Source organism: Panthera uncia (genome assembly GCF_023721935.1).
Source record: "Panthera uncia isolate 11264 chromosome C1 unlocalized genomic scaffold, Puncia_PCG_1.0 HiC_scaffold_4, whole genome shotgun sequence".
Lineage (NCBI taxonomy): Eukaryota > Metazoa > Chordata > Mammalia > Carnivora > Felidae > Panthera > Panthera uncia.
In genome coordinates this window covers 34,794,204-34,811,954 of record NW_026057585.1, presented here as the reverse complement: position 1 = coordinate 34,811,954, position 17,751 = coordinate 34,794,204, and the positions used below count along the sequence as shown (strand labels likewise).

At 37.3% G+C, this 17,751-nt stretch overlaps 2 protein-coding genes and 1 pseudogene across 3 annotated transcripts in view; 2 read left to right on the top strand and 1 right to left on the bottom strand.

Annotated features, from left to right (window-relative positions):
* Nucleotides 1-2,705, top strand: part of SPATA1 (spermatogenesis associated 1) — a 56,185-nt gene extending 53,480 nt beyond the window's left edge. Inside the window, 1 exon segment of the mRNA XM_049616902.1 lies at nt 2,506-2,705. Coding sequence (XP_049472859.1) covers nt 2,506-2,534 — 29 coding nt within the window. The 3' untranslated portion in view covers nt 2,535-2,705.
* CTBS (chitobiase) overlaps nt 1-17,751 on the bottom strand; it is a 41,624-nt gene that overhangs the window by 2,921 nt on the left and 20,952 nt on the right. For both annotated transcript variants that reach the window (XM_049616905.1, XM_049616904.1), the window contains exons 4-6: nt 2,486-2,654; nt 973-1,070; nt 527-688 (exon numbers count right to left, since the gene is read on the bottom strand). In XM_049616905.1, coding sequence (XP_049472862.1) covers nt 527-688; nt 973-1,070; nt 2,486-2,654 — 429 coding nt within the window. The remainder of the gene's footprint in view (nt 1-526; nt 689-972; nt 1,071-2,485; nt 2,655-17,751) is intronic.
* On the top strand, nt 15,040-15,846 carry LOC125912455 (diamine acetyltransferase 1-like; annotated as a pseudogene).

Genomic DNA, 17,751 nt, shown 5'->3' with positions numbered 1-17,751 from the left:
ACTATTTATCAAACACTACCTGACAGAATTGCTCTGGTCATTTCCTCTACTTCTTCAAGTTTCTGTTTGTAATATAATGTGTCTAATGTCACATAGTTTATACCATTTTCCACTGATTCCATGATGATGCATTCTTTATTCTCAGCCTCATGCCTCCCTATAAAAAACAGCCTCATCAGAACCTTTAGGCTACCTTGAAATGAAGGCTTACTGAGTGGTAACCTATTTTGGCCCAAAGCCACAGTTATCATACATAGCTGTCAATTATTACAGGAGATCCTGTTTGTGATATGCATGTTTTTATAACCTTATCTAACATGACAAGTGGCCCATGCAAAGAAGTTATATTATTAGCATAAGTTGAACTGCTCAGCTGGAAAGTAAAGTACCTGATCACAAGTTTACTCATCTAAACTCTATGTTGTACCCTAAAAGAAAACTGATAGAAATTCTTAATATCAAATATGTAATTATGAAAACATGCAGTTATGAAAATAGAATGTTCATAACTTGTGAAAAGTCTTACTTTATAGTTATAGTAAGAGGCCTGCTGATTTTTATCCCAGTGGCTTCCAGAAATAGAACTATTTACGTGCTTCATAATTATTTTATAGGGCACCTGCTGTCCTGAAGCAATACCACAAGAGGCCCTCCAGGAAGGGACTTTTGGAATGGTACAAACACGATCCTAGAAATATAAAATGTTCATGTTATACATTTATCAGTTAAGCAAGTCTTAGAAACCCAATCAGAAAATGTAATCAAAAACTATTAGAAATAAAATATGTACTATAAATAACCTGACTATACCTAATAAAAGTAAAAAGAAAATATGTAACATTCAGAAACTTCCATGGGATTAAATAATTAAACGCTACCTTTTTAGTCTCAAACTATGTTCATATACAAAACAAAACAGGCTCCAAAAATATAATAGAGAAAAAAATCATATAGGAAATAATCTGTTCTTACCTCCAATAGCTTTAGACAGGTATAGTCATAACCATACCAGGGGATACCCATTACAAGTTTCTCAGGGTTAATGCCGATCTTGATGTAGTCATCATACCCTAATCAAGTTGGGACGGAAAAGGCATATTTTTTCACTTTATATTCTACTAATGGGTTTATACAAGCTATTCAACCATTCGGAAGCTAAGTTTGAAAAAACAAGTACATTTATGCAAAATACCAACAGAGTGTTTCTCTAATATGACGTAAGTGATTTGTTTTGAATATTAGAACACATTTAAAACAAGATCAAATTGTAGCAAAAAACTCATAAAATTTATTTCTAGGAAGAATGACACATTTCAGGAAAGCATGTTAATTGTGTATTAACTGCTAAGACATGATATAACTCTCTGGCAGGGATGGCCTCAGAATTTCATATGGCATATTTCTATAACATGGAACAATTGTGCTTTCTATAAGTATGAATTACAGCTAGGGACAAGAAATGTCCCCCAATTACTCTGTACTCAATCTATAGTTAGGAAACAAAGAAATATGAACAGATTCCTGGTCAGTCCCTGCTGTGCCCAATGCTGCAAAATGTTTTCCCACCCAAAGATGTTCCAAGATTATCAGAAAGTTGAATTAAGTAAATTTGCTGTTTTTAAGAGCCTTTATTGTGTACTGTTAAATATCCAAGAGAGGGGTAGAGTATGCCTTATTTCACAAACATATTTGATAATGAGCCTAATATTGTTAGGACACAATTATCTCCTTTATGAAACACAGTTTGGAAAAATGAATTACTTTGTAGTTATAACAGTTATTTTCCAAATTATAAGTGGCATATGCATATGATCAGATTATTAATTTGGACATGATGAGGATAGGTTCTAAGATTTTTCTCTCTAAATTGAAAAATATTTTTTATTAATCAATACTTAAAGCAGGGCCAATTATCTCAGAAAATTTCACTTGAGTCCAAAAGATAGCAAGAAATCTTTTATTGAATTGGCTGATGTGATATGAATGATAGATCAGAAGTACTCTTAATTCTAATAGTGATATAGCATGGGTGCTAATAATAAATGCCAAATAAGACAGTCCTCTATCAATCATGCACAGTAGCTACTCACATTATAACTATCTTTGCTATTAGCTAACATTGGTTATTTCAACAAAAATATCATGTCAAATTCTAGATAAGCAAATAATCTCCTTTATGTAACTTTGGGAGAAAAGTTTTGACTTGAAGTTAGAACACCTGCTTGAGCCCCAACTAAATAATACTTAGTAGCAATACAAAGAGAACTTAACACTCATCATCCCATCTATAATAGAGGATTAATAATATATCTATCCCACAAAATTTTTAGAAGAATTAAGTGAAAACTTTATGTAAACTTGAAAGCTCTCCAAATTAAGTGATATTCATGTTTCAAGAAAGCTTTACAAATGGAAAAGGTATACAAATGATTTAGAAATACTAAAATAACCTTAATGTTAAAGTGATCATTTTGTGGATTCTTACCAGTTAATGTCTCCTTATAGGGAGCATTGGCTGCTGCAATACATTCTGACAAGGCCGGACTTTGTTCATCATAAGACATCACAAAGAGAAAGTCACAAGCATCTGCAATTCCAGTGTAATTATAGCACCTGTCTTTGCACTTTGGAGACCAAGTTACATCAAAGGTTACCTGTGGAAAAACACGTACCATTTTATGTAACATGATCAAATATGCTTATTATGTCAGTTTTTTATTATATATATTTGCTTCATACTACCCAAGAAAAAAAGATCTATTTACATATATGAACATAGGGTTCTATATGCTTATAGAAGAAGAACAGTTCTAAGATATTTTTTCCCCGATGGGTTAACCCAGACATATATTTGGACAGATACAATGACCAGGAGCAGGGCACTGTGTAGAAGAGGAATTTTAAATGTCTTTAGAGGCTAGACTGGTACCTCAACTGATTGAAAGAAATAGACGTAATGACAATAGGGTGTAGGTGGGTCACTAAGCAACTAAAGAGTAAGCACAACTAAAATAATTCAAGTACAGAAGTTGTTAAAAATATTGTGTGGGCTAGATAGGTCATCTCTTGGTACAAGTTGACTGTCCTGGGTTGGGAGTCTAATATTCAATTATGTTACATGATAGGTTTAATCCAACATTACAGTTAAAGAAAGTGGTTTATGGCTGTAGCGATAAACTAATCAACTCAAAATGTTGAACAAATCACTTAAATGTTATTTTATGGGAATATTCAAATAAAACCTGAATGATGAATTACCTTTCATTTTTGTAAGCCAGTCTTCAACAAAGATGAGTCTCTTTAAAATATTTATTGCCTTAACCAGATATTAATTTGCATTATTTTATATATGGGCAAATGTTCTAAAGCATCATTAAAGGTTTCTTTTTCCTTTAGATACTCATTAAACACATTAATTATTACGAAAATTAAGATAATGCAATTAAAATTTTTACACTTTGGCCAATTTATTGTTATAGAATTTTGACAAAGTCCTAAAAAGAGTTGTAATTATCTATTAACACTAATGGAATCTCAGCTTTATAAGTACAAGCTTTCCTCAATAGCACTACAGCAAAATAGGTTATAAAGTGAATTTTTTACACATCCAATCCCATTTTATCACTGGTTCCTATTATAAAATGGAGCTATACTATAGTAACAGAGAAACCAAATGATCACCTCTAAAAAGGAAAATTTCAAATCCACTGTAGAAGTCCTTATCTCTCCTGAGCATTAGTACTTTTACCTGGGGCACCTGGGTGGCTTAGTCGGTTAAGCATCTGATTCTTGATTTCGGCTCAGGTCATGATCTCACAGTTAGTGAGTTCGAACCCCACATCCAGTGAGCTTGAGCCCTGCTTCTTGTGAGCCTCACTTCTCTGTCTCTCCCTTTCTGTTTCTCTGCCCCTCATGGGATTCTCTCTCTCTTTGCCCTCATTCACTTGCACCCTCTCTCTCCCTCAGAAAAAAGAAAGACTATTTTTACCTGGATTTCCTGTAATGGTTAATCTATTTTTGAGAAAGCAGCATTCGTATATTAGACAAATCAAAATGATTTTGGTTCTAGTTTTGGCTCTGTTATAATTAGGTCTGTGTCTCTAAAAACATCTGAATTGGTTTTCCTACCTGTAAAAAAATCATTGTGTGGAAAGAACTCTTCTGGCATATTTCTAGCTCTTTAATTCTAGGACCATAATTCCGTAATCTTTTTTTTATTTATATAGGCAAAATGAATTTTTTTTAAATATGAAATTTATTGTCAAATTGGTTTCCATACAACACCCAGTGCTCATCCCAACAGGTGCCCTCCTCAATACCCATCACTCATCCTCCCCCTCCCTCCCTCCCTCCCCTTAACCTTCAGTTTGTTCTCCGTTTTTAAGAGTCTCTTATGTTTTGGCTCCCTCCCTAACATTTTTTTTTTCCCTTCCCCTCCTCCATGGTCTTCTGTTAAGTTTCTCAGGATCCACACAAGAGTGAAAACATGTGGTATCTGTCTTTCTCTGTATGACTTATTTCACTTAGCATAACACTCTCCAGTTCCATCCACGTTGCTACAAAAGGCTGTATTTCATTCTTTCTCATTGCCACATAGTATTCCATTGCATATATAAACCACAATTTCTTTATCCATTCTCAAATCAATGTGATACATCACATTAATAAAAGAGCATAATTCTGTAATCTTAATCATCATTTCCCCAAACCTCATTTCTCCTTCCAGACTCTATTTGTCTTTTTTTTTTTTTTTTTTTTTTGGTGGCCAGTTTAAGAACTTTAGGGCTATTATCTGACTTCTCTCACACCCCATAACTAATCTCCCATTTTCCTTTGGGTGGCTTCTCATAACTGGTTCTGCTTCTTTCTTTCCATTAATTTTCAATATTTATTGAAGACTTCCTGAGTGTTAGTGTTATGCCATCATCCTAATCCAAACTATAAATCTCAAGTTATTAGACTTGGATTAGTATTTACTGGTTTCCATTTCTCCTCTAGACTATTATACATACTACTATGGAATAACCTTCCCCAAACACTTTCTACCATGTAACACCACATACAGAATAAAATGCATATGCTTCAGTCTGACATTCTGGACCTTCCACAATCTGGCATGCCTTAGCAACTGTACCTTCCACTAATTTCGATACATGAATTTGACATAATAGGCCAAATTGTTCTACTTGCCCCTCAAAATTGGAAATAGACACTCCTATTGCAAAGTCTGTTCAATTTCTTCCTCCCTGCCCTTTCACTGTAGCATAATCTGGGCTAGCAAAGAGGTTGTTTCCCTTACACTAACTCTAGTCTCTTAGTAACAGCAATCTAGAAAATGAAGGAAACGTTTTCTGAGAACAAAATTTGTGAGGAGAGGAGTATGTTGACCTGTGTACCAGGTATTTGCTATTCTTGATCTAAACTGTATTTGTCTGAGGAGGGAAGGTCCAAGATGATGATGTAGGAAAACCCAGAAACCACCTGCTCCACAGACATACTAAATCTACACCTATAGAGCAGTTCCTCTGAAAGAACTGACGACTGACTGAGCAGCTTTTGCACAACAGAAGAGAAACACACCACCTAGAAGACAGCAAGAGAGATGTAGACACGGCTACAAAGGAAGTCCCCACCCCCCTGATGCTGCTACTTGCAGTGGGGAGGGATATATACTGGGAGACCATGAGAAGATTTGTCTGCCTTGGTACAGGGGGAAAAAAGCAACTTTTTAATAAAAGATTAGAGGGTCTCCTGGGTGGCACAGTTGGTTAAGCCTCTGACTTTGGCTCGGGTCATGATCTTACTGTTCATGGGTTTGAGCCCTGTGTCAGGCTCTGTGCTGACAGCTCAGAGCCTGGAGCTTGCTTCAGATTCTGTGTCTCCCTCTCTTTCTCTCTCTTAGCCCCTACCCCACTTGTGCGCTATCTCTCAAAAATAAATAAATAATGAATCAATCAATTAGAATATACAAAATCCAGTCCTAGAACTCTGTCAAAAAGTGGGGGAGCTGCTAGAAATCTTTGGGTCAGAAGGGTTGGCAAGCACCAGGGTTTATATTCCCTCACTACCTTGACATCATGAACAGGAGCAGGGCCTGGGTGGGTACCCAAGGCAGCTTACCACTTCAGTAAGCCCTAGGCTCCTAGTCCACACCAGCCCTACCCGTCCCACAAGGAAGATCGAATACGGAGCACATAAGACAACCCTGGTCAGCATTTACCATAGTTACAGCTGTCTCACCAAAGTGACAGAGGTGCACAACACCCTAAAACTTTTCAGGCCTGCACTGCTTTGGCTCCAGGCAATTTTCCAGGGCATTCCCCACCCAGAAAAGCATGCTGAGACACCCTGGCCTGTGCCTGCCTCGACTCCAGCCACCCTGCCAGAGTACCCGTGCACAAATGTCCTGAGAAGTCTACCCACTTAAGCTTCACCTGTCCTGCCAAGGCACCCTCTGCACAAAGAACCCTGGGACTGTCCCAGCCTATGCCCACTTCAACTCTGACATCTCAGCAGGGTGGCCCCACCCTGCAGGGGAACTCATGCTAGCCACCACTCCAGCCAGCTGGCCAAAATTACCAGGTGCACACAGTCTACACAGGGGATGATTACACACATAGGACCATTCCTTCAAGTTTAGAAGTAGCTGTTCTACCTAATTCATAGAAACAAACTCAGAAAGTCAAGCAAAATGACAAAGAAGAATATGCTTCAAACAAAAGAATTCAGAAAAGGAACTAAATGAAATGAATATAAGCTATCTACCCAATAAAGACTCTAAAGTAATAGTCATAAAGATGCTCACCAGAGAAGAATGGATAGATTCAAAACATTAAGAGGAGACAGAAACTTTAAAAAAAAAAAAAATCAGAGTTGAATATGGTAATGGAGATGAAAGATACACAAGAGGGAATCAAGAGTGGATTAGAGGATGCATAAGAATGGACCAACAATCTAGAAGACAGGATAATGGAAAGCACTCAACCTGAACAGCAAAAAGAAAAAAAAAATTTAAATGGGGATATGGTAAGGAATATCTTGGACATCAAGTGAATAAGCATTCACATTCTAGGGGTTCCAGGAGGAGAAAAGGGAGAGGAGGAGGGAGAGGAGGACAGAAAATTTATTTAAAGAAATAATAGCCAAAAATGTCCCTAACATGGGGAAGGAAACAGACATCTAATTTCAAGAATCAGAGAGTTCCAAATAAGATGAACTCAAGGAGGTACACAAGACAATAATCAAAGTGTTAAAGATTAAAGACATAATTTTAAAAGCAGCACAAGGAGTTAGTTACATACAAGGGTTAAAGCTATTTGATGAGTTTTCAACAGAAACTTTATAAGCCAGAGAGAACTGGCATGATCTAGTCAAAGCACAGAAAGGGAAAAACTTCCAAGAATACTCTAACTGGCAAGGTTATCAGTCAGAATTGAAGGGGGGAGAGAGTTTTCCAAACAAAAGTTAAAGAAATTTATCACCACAGTTACGAGAAATGTTCAAGGGACTTCTTTACATGTAAAGAAAAAGGCCATAATTAGAACAAAATTATGAAAAATTTCACCAGTAAAAGGAGATACAATAAAGGTAGAACAATCACTTACGTAGCTAGTATGAAGGTTAATAGACAAAAGTAGTAAAATCAATTATATCTAAAAATGTAGTGATGGGGCTCACAAAGTAAAAAGATATAAGATGTGACAACATACATAAAATGAGGGGGAGAAAAATGAACTACGTACAAAATGTGTTTGAACATAACTGACCAACTTATTATAGACTGCTATATACTTAAGATATATGAACCTCTTGGTAACTACAAACCAAAAATCTATGATGGATATACAAAAAATTAAGAGAAAGAAATCAAAACATAACACTAAAAAGCCACCCATCACAATAAGAGCAAGAAGACAAAAACTACAAAACAATCAGAAAACAACAAAATAGCAGTAAGTACATACCTATCAATAATTACTATAAATGTGAATAGTCTAAATATTCCAATCAAAAGACAGAGTGACAGAATGGTTAAAAAAAAAAAAAAAAAGACTCATTGATATGTTCCTACAAGAGACTCATTTCAGACCTAAAACCACATATGGACTGAAAGTAACAGGATGGAAAAATACCCCATGCAAATGGAAGGAAAGAAAAAGGTGGGGCAATACTTATCTCAGACATAATAGACTTTAAGACTATAACAAGAAACAGAAAAGAGCATACATAAGATGAAAGCATCAATCCAATGAGAGGATATAACAGTTGTAAATATCTATGCACCCAACATTGAAGCACCTAACTACATAAAGCAAAACTTAACAGACCTAAAGGAAAAAATGGACAGTAATATAATAGTGGCAGGGGACTTTAAACCCAACGTACATCAATGGATTTGATCATTCAGACATAAAATCAACAGGGAAACAGTGGTTTTCAATGACACATCAGACTAGATGGACTTAACGGATATATCTATATAGATATATAGATATATATATAGAACATATATATATACATATATATATATAGAACATATATCTATCTATACATATATATACATATATCTATATCTATATCTCTATATATAACATTCTCCAAGATAGAGGATGTTAGGCCACAAAAACAAGTCTCAATAAATTCAAGAAAACTGAAATATCAAACATATTTTCCAACCACAAAGGAATGAAACTAAAAATCAATTACCAAAAAAAAAAAAAAAAGAAAGAAAAAAAACAAACACACGGAAGCTAAACAACATGCTACTAAACAACAAATGAGTCAACAAATCAACTTTTTTATTATTTTTCTGATTTCTGAATAGTTATTTTTAATGTTACTATTGCAATAGTTTCAGGGTGCCACAAACCATGCCCATATAAAATGGCAAACAACCCAGAATATTGTGTGTGTTCTGACTGCACCCAGTGGTTTTTGCCATGTCTCTGTCCCTCTGCTTGGGCACCCCTATTCCCTGAGACACAACATTTAAATTAGGCCAATTAATAACTCTAAAATGGCCTCTAAGTGTTCAAGTGAAAGGAAGAGTCACATATCTCTCACTTGAATCAAAAGGTAGAAATGATCAAGCTTAGTGAGGAAGGCATGTCAAAGCTGAGACAGGCCAAAAGCTAAACTTTTTGTGCCAAACAGCCAAGTTGTGAAAGCAAAAAGTTCTTGAAGGAAATTAAAAGTGCTACTCCAGTAAGCACATGAATTATAAGAAAGTAAAAATTGTAAGAAAGTAAAAATTATAAGAAAGTGAAAGCCATATTGCTGATATGGAGAAAGTATTAATGGTCTAGATGGAAGATCAAACCAGCCACAACATTCCCTTAAGCCAAATCCAGGGAGAAAGTCCTTAACTCTTCAATTCTTTGAAGGCTGGGAGAGGTGAGGAAGCTGCAAAAGAAAAGTTTGAAGCAGCAGCAGTTGGTTCATGAGGTTGAAGGGGAAAAAAACCTTTCTCCATAACATAAAAGTGCAAGGTGAAGCAAGAAGTGCTGACATAGAAGCTGCAGCAAGTTATCCAGAAGATCTAGCTAAGATAATTAATGAAGGTGGCTACACTAAACAATAGATTTTCAAGATTGACAAAACAGCCTTAATTGGAAGAAGATGTTATCTAAGGAATTCCATAGCTAGAAAGAAGTCAGTCAATTTCTGACTTCAAAGCTTCATAGGACAAAGTCTCTTGTTAAGGACTAAAATAGCTGGTGACTTTAAGCTGAAGCCAATTCTCATTCACCATCATGAAAATTCTAGGGCCCTTGAGAATTATGCTAAACCTGGAAGAGGGGGCCAGGATGCTGGAGCAGCATGGAACTTTTTTTTTGCCTTTCTTATTTCTGAAATGCAGCTAGATCAACACCAAACTATCTTGCACACCTGGAAAACTGATTTGAGGATTAACACAACAATCTGCACAACTTGAACCACAGAACTCAGCAGTTACATGGCGTGGAGAGATGAACTGGGGAGAGACAGAAGCCACGGAGGGTAGGGAGCTGTTTTTGCTTGTGGAGAGAGGACAGAGACAGGGGAGAGTACAGGAAAAGCACTCCCCCCCAGCCCCGAAAGCAGATCAAGAGAAGGAGAAAGAGTGGACTGAACAAAAAAGAGAAAAAGGGACTGCAAGCCAAAAAAAAAAGGGGGGGTGGGGAGAAAGTAGAAAGAGGGCTTATATACCATTAAGTCTCTATAAACAGGGGAGAACAGAGTCTGAAACTCTGCAGCTCAATACCTGGCAGAGCTCTGGTGGGAAGGGCAAATCCCCAGGAGCAGAGAGCAAGGTCCGAGGGGTCCTCAGGGAACATGGGGAGAGGTGATTCCCCTGCTGGGAGGACATTTGGTAGAGGCTGTGTGGCCTCCCCACAGGCAAAGGTCCCAGCAGACCCTGGAGAGTAGCCACATTCACTGGTGTTGGAACAAGGACATTAAGGGTGAAACCTGGCACCAGGTGTGTGTTGTGATTTATCATAATCCCTGAAATGCTGCTGCTACATGATCACGCAAACTTTTTCTGGGGTGGGCTGGCACCCAGCTGCAGTCTCTGGGCATCTGCAGCAGTTACAGGTGCATGAACATTCCAGGGGGTGGGCTGGCACCCGGCCATTGCTCAGCGAGACCATCCCCCAGAGGGTTTGAGTGGGTCAAAGCCACAGTCCCTCAGAAGTGAGGGGTTTGGAAACAGCCCCCTCTGAGATAAAACTCGGGAGGGAGGTGCCCCTGGTGGTTGATGGCTTTGTCATGGACTGTGTAGAAGTGGGGAGTGGACAGAAGCCAGAGACAAAGGAAGGGTGCATGATTGCCAGTCAGTGAGAGCACAGAATTCTGATATTAGAGACTAGGTAGCTGGGTAACACCATTTTCACCCCTCCTGAGTAAGGGCATATATGCCTACATGTGTCACCCCAGTAAACTAAGCAGTGCCATCTAGTGGACAACAGAGCCATTACACCAAGCCCCGCCCAACTGGGCCAACCGCACTCTAGAGGAACACCACAAATCTCTCCACCTGCTTAGTTTACAGATTATAAAGTGCTTCATAGTTTGAATTCTAGGGGAAAATGGATGTAATTTCAATCGTATTTCATTCTGTTCGCTGGTCCCTCTATTCATTTTTTTTCTTTTTATTTTCTTATTCTTGAATACAGAAAGAAAAAGTTTATTTTTATTATCCGTTTTTATAAAAAAGATTTTTCTTTAATTTTTTTCTATATTTTTACTTTTTTGTAAATTTCTGAAATTCTATTTTACTTTCATCATTTCACTTTATTCTATTTTATTGTATTCAGTTTTTTAATTTTAATTTTCCTTTTTTTCCCCTTTTTTTCTTTTCTTTCCCTTTTTTTAATCTATTCTGTCACACTTCTTTCAACAACCAGACCTAAATATACCTAATATCTAGCATCCTTTATTTGATTTTTTGTGTGTGTTGTTTTTAAGTTTTTAATTTTTATTTTTTAATTTTTTAATTTTATTAATTCTTTTTCTTCCTTCAAAATGATGAAACAAAGGAATTCACCCCAAAAGAAAGAACAGGAAGAAATGACAGCCAGGGACTTAATCAACACAGATACAAGCAAGATGTCTGAACCAGAATTTAGAATCACGACAAGAAGAATACTAACTGGGGTTGTAAAAAGCATAGAATTCCTTTCTGCAGAGATAAAAGAAGTAAAATCTAGTCAGGACGAAATAAAAAATGCTATAACTGAGCTGCAATCTTGAATGGTTCCCATGGCAGCAAGGATGGATGAAGCAGATCAGTGAATCAGCAGTACAGAGGACAAACTTATGCAGAATAATGAAGCAGGAAAAAAAGAGGGAAACTGAGGCAAAAGAGCATGATATAAGAATTAGAGAACTCAGTGACTCATTAAAAAGGAATAACATCTGAATCTTAGGGGGTCCCAGAAGATGAAGAGAGAGAGAAAGGGGTAGAAGGGTTATGTGAGCAAATCATAGCAGAAAACTTTCCTAACCTGGGGAAAGACACAGGCATCAAAATCCAGGAAGCACAGAGAACTCCCATCAGATTCAACAGAAACTGACCATCAACAAGGCATATCATAGTCAAATTCACAAAATACTCAGACAAGGAAAGAATCATGAAAGCAGCAAGGAAAAAAAAAGTCCTTAACCTACAAGGGAAGACAGATCAGGTTTGCAGCAGACTTATCCACAGAAACTTGGCAGGCCAGAAAGGAGTGGCAGGATGTATTCATGTGCTGAATCGGAAAAATATGCAGCCAAGAATTCTTTATCCAGCAAGACTGTCATTCAAAAAAGAGAGATAAAAAGTTTCCCAGACAAACAAAAATTAAAGGAATTTGTGACAACTAAACCAGCCCTGCAAGAAAGTTTAAAGGGTACACTCTGAGGGGAGAAAAAAAAAAAGGAAAAAAAAATTCCAAAAGCAACAAAGACTAAAAGGACCAAGAACACCACCAGAAACTCCAACTCTACAGGCAACATAATGGCAATAAATTATTATCTTTCAGTACTCACTCTAAACGTCAATGGACTCAATGCTCCAATCAAAAGACATAGGGTAACAGAATGGATAAGAAAACAAGATCCATCTATATGCTGTTTACAAGAGACCCATTTTAGACCTAAAGACACCTTCAGATTGAAAATAAGGGGATGGAGAACCATCTAACATGCTAATGGTCGCCAAAACAAAGCTGGAGTAGCCATACTCATATCAGACAATCTAGATTTTAAAATAAAGACTGTAACAGATGAAGAAGGGCATTATATCATAATTAATGGGTCTTCGCACCAAGAGCTAACAATTGTAAACATTTATGCTCCAAACGTGGAAGAACCCAAATATATAAATCAATTAATCACAAACATACAGAAACTCATTGATGATAATACCATAATAGTAGGGGACTTCAACACCCCCACTTACAGCAATGGACAGATCATATAAATAGAAAATAATCAAGGAAACAATGACTTTGAATGACACACTGGACTGGATGGACTTACCAGACATATTCAAAACATTTCATCCTAAAGCAATGGAATACAATAAATATTCTACTCGAGTGCACATGGAACATTCTCCAGAATAGATCACATACCAGGACACAAATCAGCCCTCAACAAGTACAAAAAGATCGAGATCATACTGTGCATATTTTCAGACCACAACACTATGAAACTTGAAATCAACCACAAGAAAAAATTTGCAAAGGTAACAAATACTTGGAGACTAAAGAACATCCTACTAAACAATAAGTAGGCTAAACAAGAAGTTAAAAAGAGGAAATTAAAAAGTACATGGAAGCCAATGAAAATAACACCACAGTTCAAAACCTCTGGGATGCAGCAAAGGCGGTCATAAGAGGGAAGTACATAGCAATCCAAGCCTTCCTAAAAAAGGAAGAAAGGTCTCAGATACACAACCTAACTTTACACCTTAAAGAGCTGGAAAAAGAACAGCAAATAAAACCCAGGGGGCACCTGAGTGGCTCAGTCGATTAAGCTCCCAACTTCGCTCCGGTCATGATCTCGCAGTTCATGGGTTTGAGCCCTGCATCAGTCTCTGGGCTGGCAGCTGGGAGCCTGGAGCCTGCTTCAGATTCTGTGTTTCCCTTTCTCTTCCCCTCACCCACCCTCCCTCCCTCTCTCTTTCTCTCTCTCTCTCAAAAATAAACAAATATTTAAAAATAAAAAAAAAAAAAAACAGAAGACAGGAAATAAAGATTACAGCAGAAATCAATGCTATTGAAATCAAAAAAACAGAACAGATCAATAAAACCAGGAGCTGGTTCTTTGAAAGAATTAACAAAATTGATAAATCCTTAGTCAGTTTGAACAAAAAGAAAAAGGAAAGCCCCAAATAAATAAAATCAAGAATGAAAGAGAGATCACAACCAACACTGCAGAAATAAATAAGAGAATTTGCAGAAATTAATGAGAATATTATGAGCAATTATACACCAATAAAATAGGCAATCTGGAAGAAATCGTCAAATTCCAAGAAACATATAAACTATTAAAACTAAAACAGGAAGAAATAGAAAATTTGAACAGACCCATAACCAGTAAGGAAATCAAATTAGTAATCAAAAATCTCCCAAAAAACAAGAGTCTAGTGCTGGATAGCTTTCCAGGGAAATTCTACCAAACATTTAAAGAAGAGTTAACGCCTACTCTTTTGAAGCTATTCCAAAAAATAGAAATGGAAGGAAAACTTCCAAACTCATTCTATGAAGCCAGCATTACCTTGATTCCAAAACCAAAGATCCCTCTAAAAAGGAAAACTACAGGTCAGATTCCCTGATGAACATGGATGCAAAAATCCTCAACAAGATACTAACCAAATGGATCCAACAATACATTAAAAGAACTATTCACCATGACCAAGTGGGATTTAGACCTGGAATGCAGAATGGGTTCAATATCCTCAAAACAATCAATGTGATACATCACATCAATAAAAGAAAGGACAAGAACCACATGATCCTCTCAATAGATGCAGAGAAAGCATTTGACAAAACATAGCATCCTTTCTTGATAAAAACCCTCAAGACTGTAGAAATAGAAGGATCGTACCTCAAGATCATAAACGCCATATATGAAAGACCCACTGCTAATATCATCCTCAATGGACAAAAAAAAACCTGAGAGCTTTCCCCCTAAAGTCAAGAACACGACAGGGATGTCCACTCTTACCACTGTTATTCAACATAGTATTGGAAGTCCTAGCCTCAGCAATCAGACAACACAAAGGAATAAAAGGCATCCAAATTGGCCAGGAGGAATTCAAACTTTCACTCTTCGTGTCTGACATACTGTATGTGGAAAACCCAAAAGACTCCACCAAAAAACTGCTAGAACTGATCCATGAATTCAGCCAAGTCACAGGATATAAAATCAATGCACATAAATTAGTTGATTTCTATACACCAATAATGAAGCAACAGAAAGAGAAATCAAGGAATCAATCCCATTTACAATTGCACAAAAGCTATAAAATATGTAGGAATAAACCTAACTAAAGAGGTGAGTTGCAGCGCTAGTCACTGACAGGTGAAGCTTTTTCGTCACTTGCAAAGGTTCACCGGGTCATGGTGCCAGCCTGACTGAGAAAAGGATGCTCCTGGGAGATGAATGAGGAACCACCTCCTCCTGCTGTTCAAGTATAGGGGCCTGGTCCGCAAAGGGAAGAAAAGCAAAAGACGAAAATGGCTAAATTCGTGATCCGCCTGGCCACTGCCGCAGACTGCAGTGACATCCTGCAGCTGATCAAGGAACTGGCCAAATACGAATATATGGAAGAGCAAGTAATATGAACTGAAAAAGATCTATTAGAGGATGGTTTCAGAGAGCACCCTTTCTACCACTGCCTGGTTGCAGAAGTGCCCAAGGAGCACTGGTCTCCGGAAGGACACAGTGTTGTTGGTTTCGCCATGTACTACTTTACCTATGACCCGTGGATTGGCAAACTGTTGTATCTTGAGGACTTCTTAGGAATGAGTGATTATAGAGGCTTTGGCACAGGATCAGAAATTCTGAAGAACCTAAGCCAGGTTGCCATGAAATGTCACTGCAGCAGCATGCACTTCTTGGTAGCTGAATGGAATGAACCATCGATCAACTTCTACAAAAAAGAGGTGCTTCTGATCTGTCCAGTGAAGAGGGATGGAAACTCTTCAAGATCAACAAGGAGTATTTTTGACTAAAGATGGCAGCAGAGGAGTGAGGAGTGCTGGTGCAGAAAATGACAGCTTCCATTCTATTTTAGATTAAATTCTCAACTAATCTTGCTTTCTATCCTGTTTGTAGTTGAATAATAGAATGAACACCCATTCCAAAGCTTTATTATCAGTGGTGTTGTTGCATGTTTGAAATGTGGTCTGTTTAAGACGGCAGTCTTGTATGCAGTTTGGAGTCAGATTTCTCCTTGAACATCTTTTGATAAACAGCAAGGTGGTATGATCTTAATGTATAGGAAAAAAACTTTATTCTTGTGAGTCATTTAAATATGTACAATGTACACGCTGGTACTTAGAGTTTCTGTTTTGATTCTTTTTTAATAAACTACCCTTTGTTTAAAAAAAAAGAGGTGAAAAATCTATACATTGAAAACTACAGAAAGCTTATAAAAGAAATTGAAGGCAGCACAAAAAAAGAAATGGAAAAATATTCCAAGCTTATGGATTGGAAGAACAAATTTTGTTAAAATGTTGATACTACCCAAAGAAATCTACATCTTCAATGCAATTCCTATCAAAATAACACCAGCATTCTTCACAGAGCTAGAACAAACAATCCTAAAATTTGTATGGAACCAGAAAAGACCCTGAATAACCAAACTAATCCTGAAAAAGATAACTAAAGCTGGAGGCATCACAATCCTGGACTTCAAGCTGTATTACAAAGCTGTAATCATCAAGACAGTATGGTACTGGCACAAAAACAGACACATAGATCAGTAGAATAGAGAACCCAGAAATGGACCCACAAACACATGGCCAACTAATCTTTGACAAAGCAGGAAAGAATATCCAGTGGAATAAAGACAGTCTCTCCAGCAAGTGGTGCTGGGAAAACTGGACAGCAACATGCAGAAAAATGAACCTGGACCATTTTTTACACCATACACAAAAGAAACTCAAAATGGATGAAAGACCTAAACATAAGACAGGAAGCCATCAAAATCCTAGAGGCGAAAGCAGGCAAAAACCTCTCTGACCTTGGCCGCAGCAACTTCTTATTCAACACGTCTCCAGAGGCAAGGAAACAAAAGCAAAAATGAACTACTGGGACCTCCTCAAAATAAAAAGCTTCTACACAGCGAAAGAAACAATCAGCAAAACTAAAAGGCAACCAACGGAATGGGAGAAGATATTTGCAAATGACATATCAGATAAAGGGTTAGTATCTAAAATGTATAAAGAACTTACCAGACTCAAGACCCAAACAACAAATAATCCAGTGAAGAAATGGGTAAAAGACGTGAATAGACACTCCTCCAAAGAAGACATCCAGATGGCTAACAGACACATGAAAAAATGCTAAACATCACTCATCATCAGGGAAATACAAATTAAAACACAATGAGATATCACCTCACACCAGTCAGAATGGCTAAAATTAACAACTCAGGCAACAACAGATGTTGGAGAGGATGCAGAGAAAGAGGATCTCTTTTGCACTGCTGGTGGGAATGCAGACTGATACAGCAACTCTGGAAAACAGTATGGAGGTTCCTCAAAAAATTAGAAAAAGAACTACCCTATGACCCAGCAATTGCACTACTAGGTATTTATCCAAGGGATACAGGTATGCTGTTTCAAAGGGCCACATGCACCCCAATGTTTATAGCAGCTCTATCAACAATAGCCAAAGTATAGAAAGAGTCCAAATGTCCATCAACAGATGTATGGATAAAGAAGATGTGGCGCATATATATATATATATATATATATATATATATATAATGAAGTATTACTAAACAAAAAGAATGAAATCTTGCCATTTGCAATTATGTGGATGGAACTAGAAGATTATGCTAAACGAAATAAATCAGTCAGAGAAAGACAAATATCGTAAGACTTCACTCATATGAGGACTTTAAGATACAAAACAGATGAACATAAGGAAAGGGAAGTAAAAATAATATAAAAACAAGGAGGGGGACAAAACATAAGAGACTCTTAAATACAGAGAACAAACTGAGGGTTGCTGGAGGGGTTGTGGGTGGAGGGATGGGCTAAATGGGGC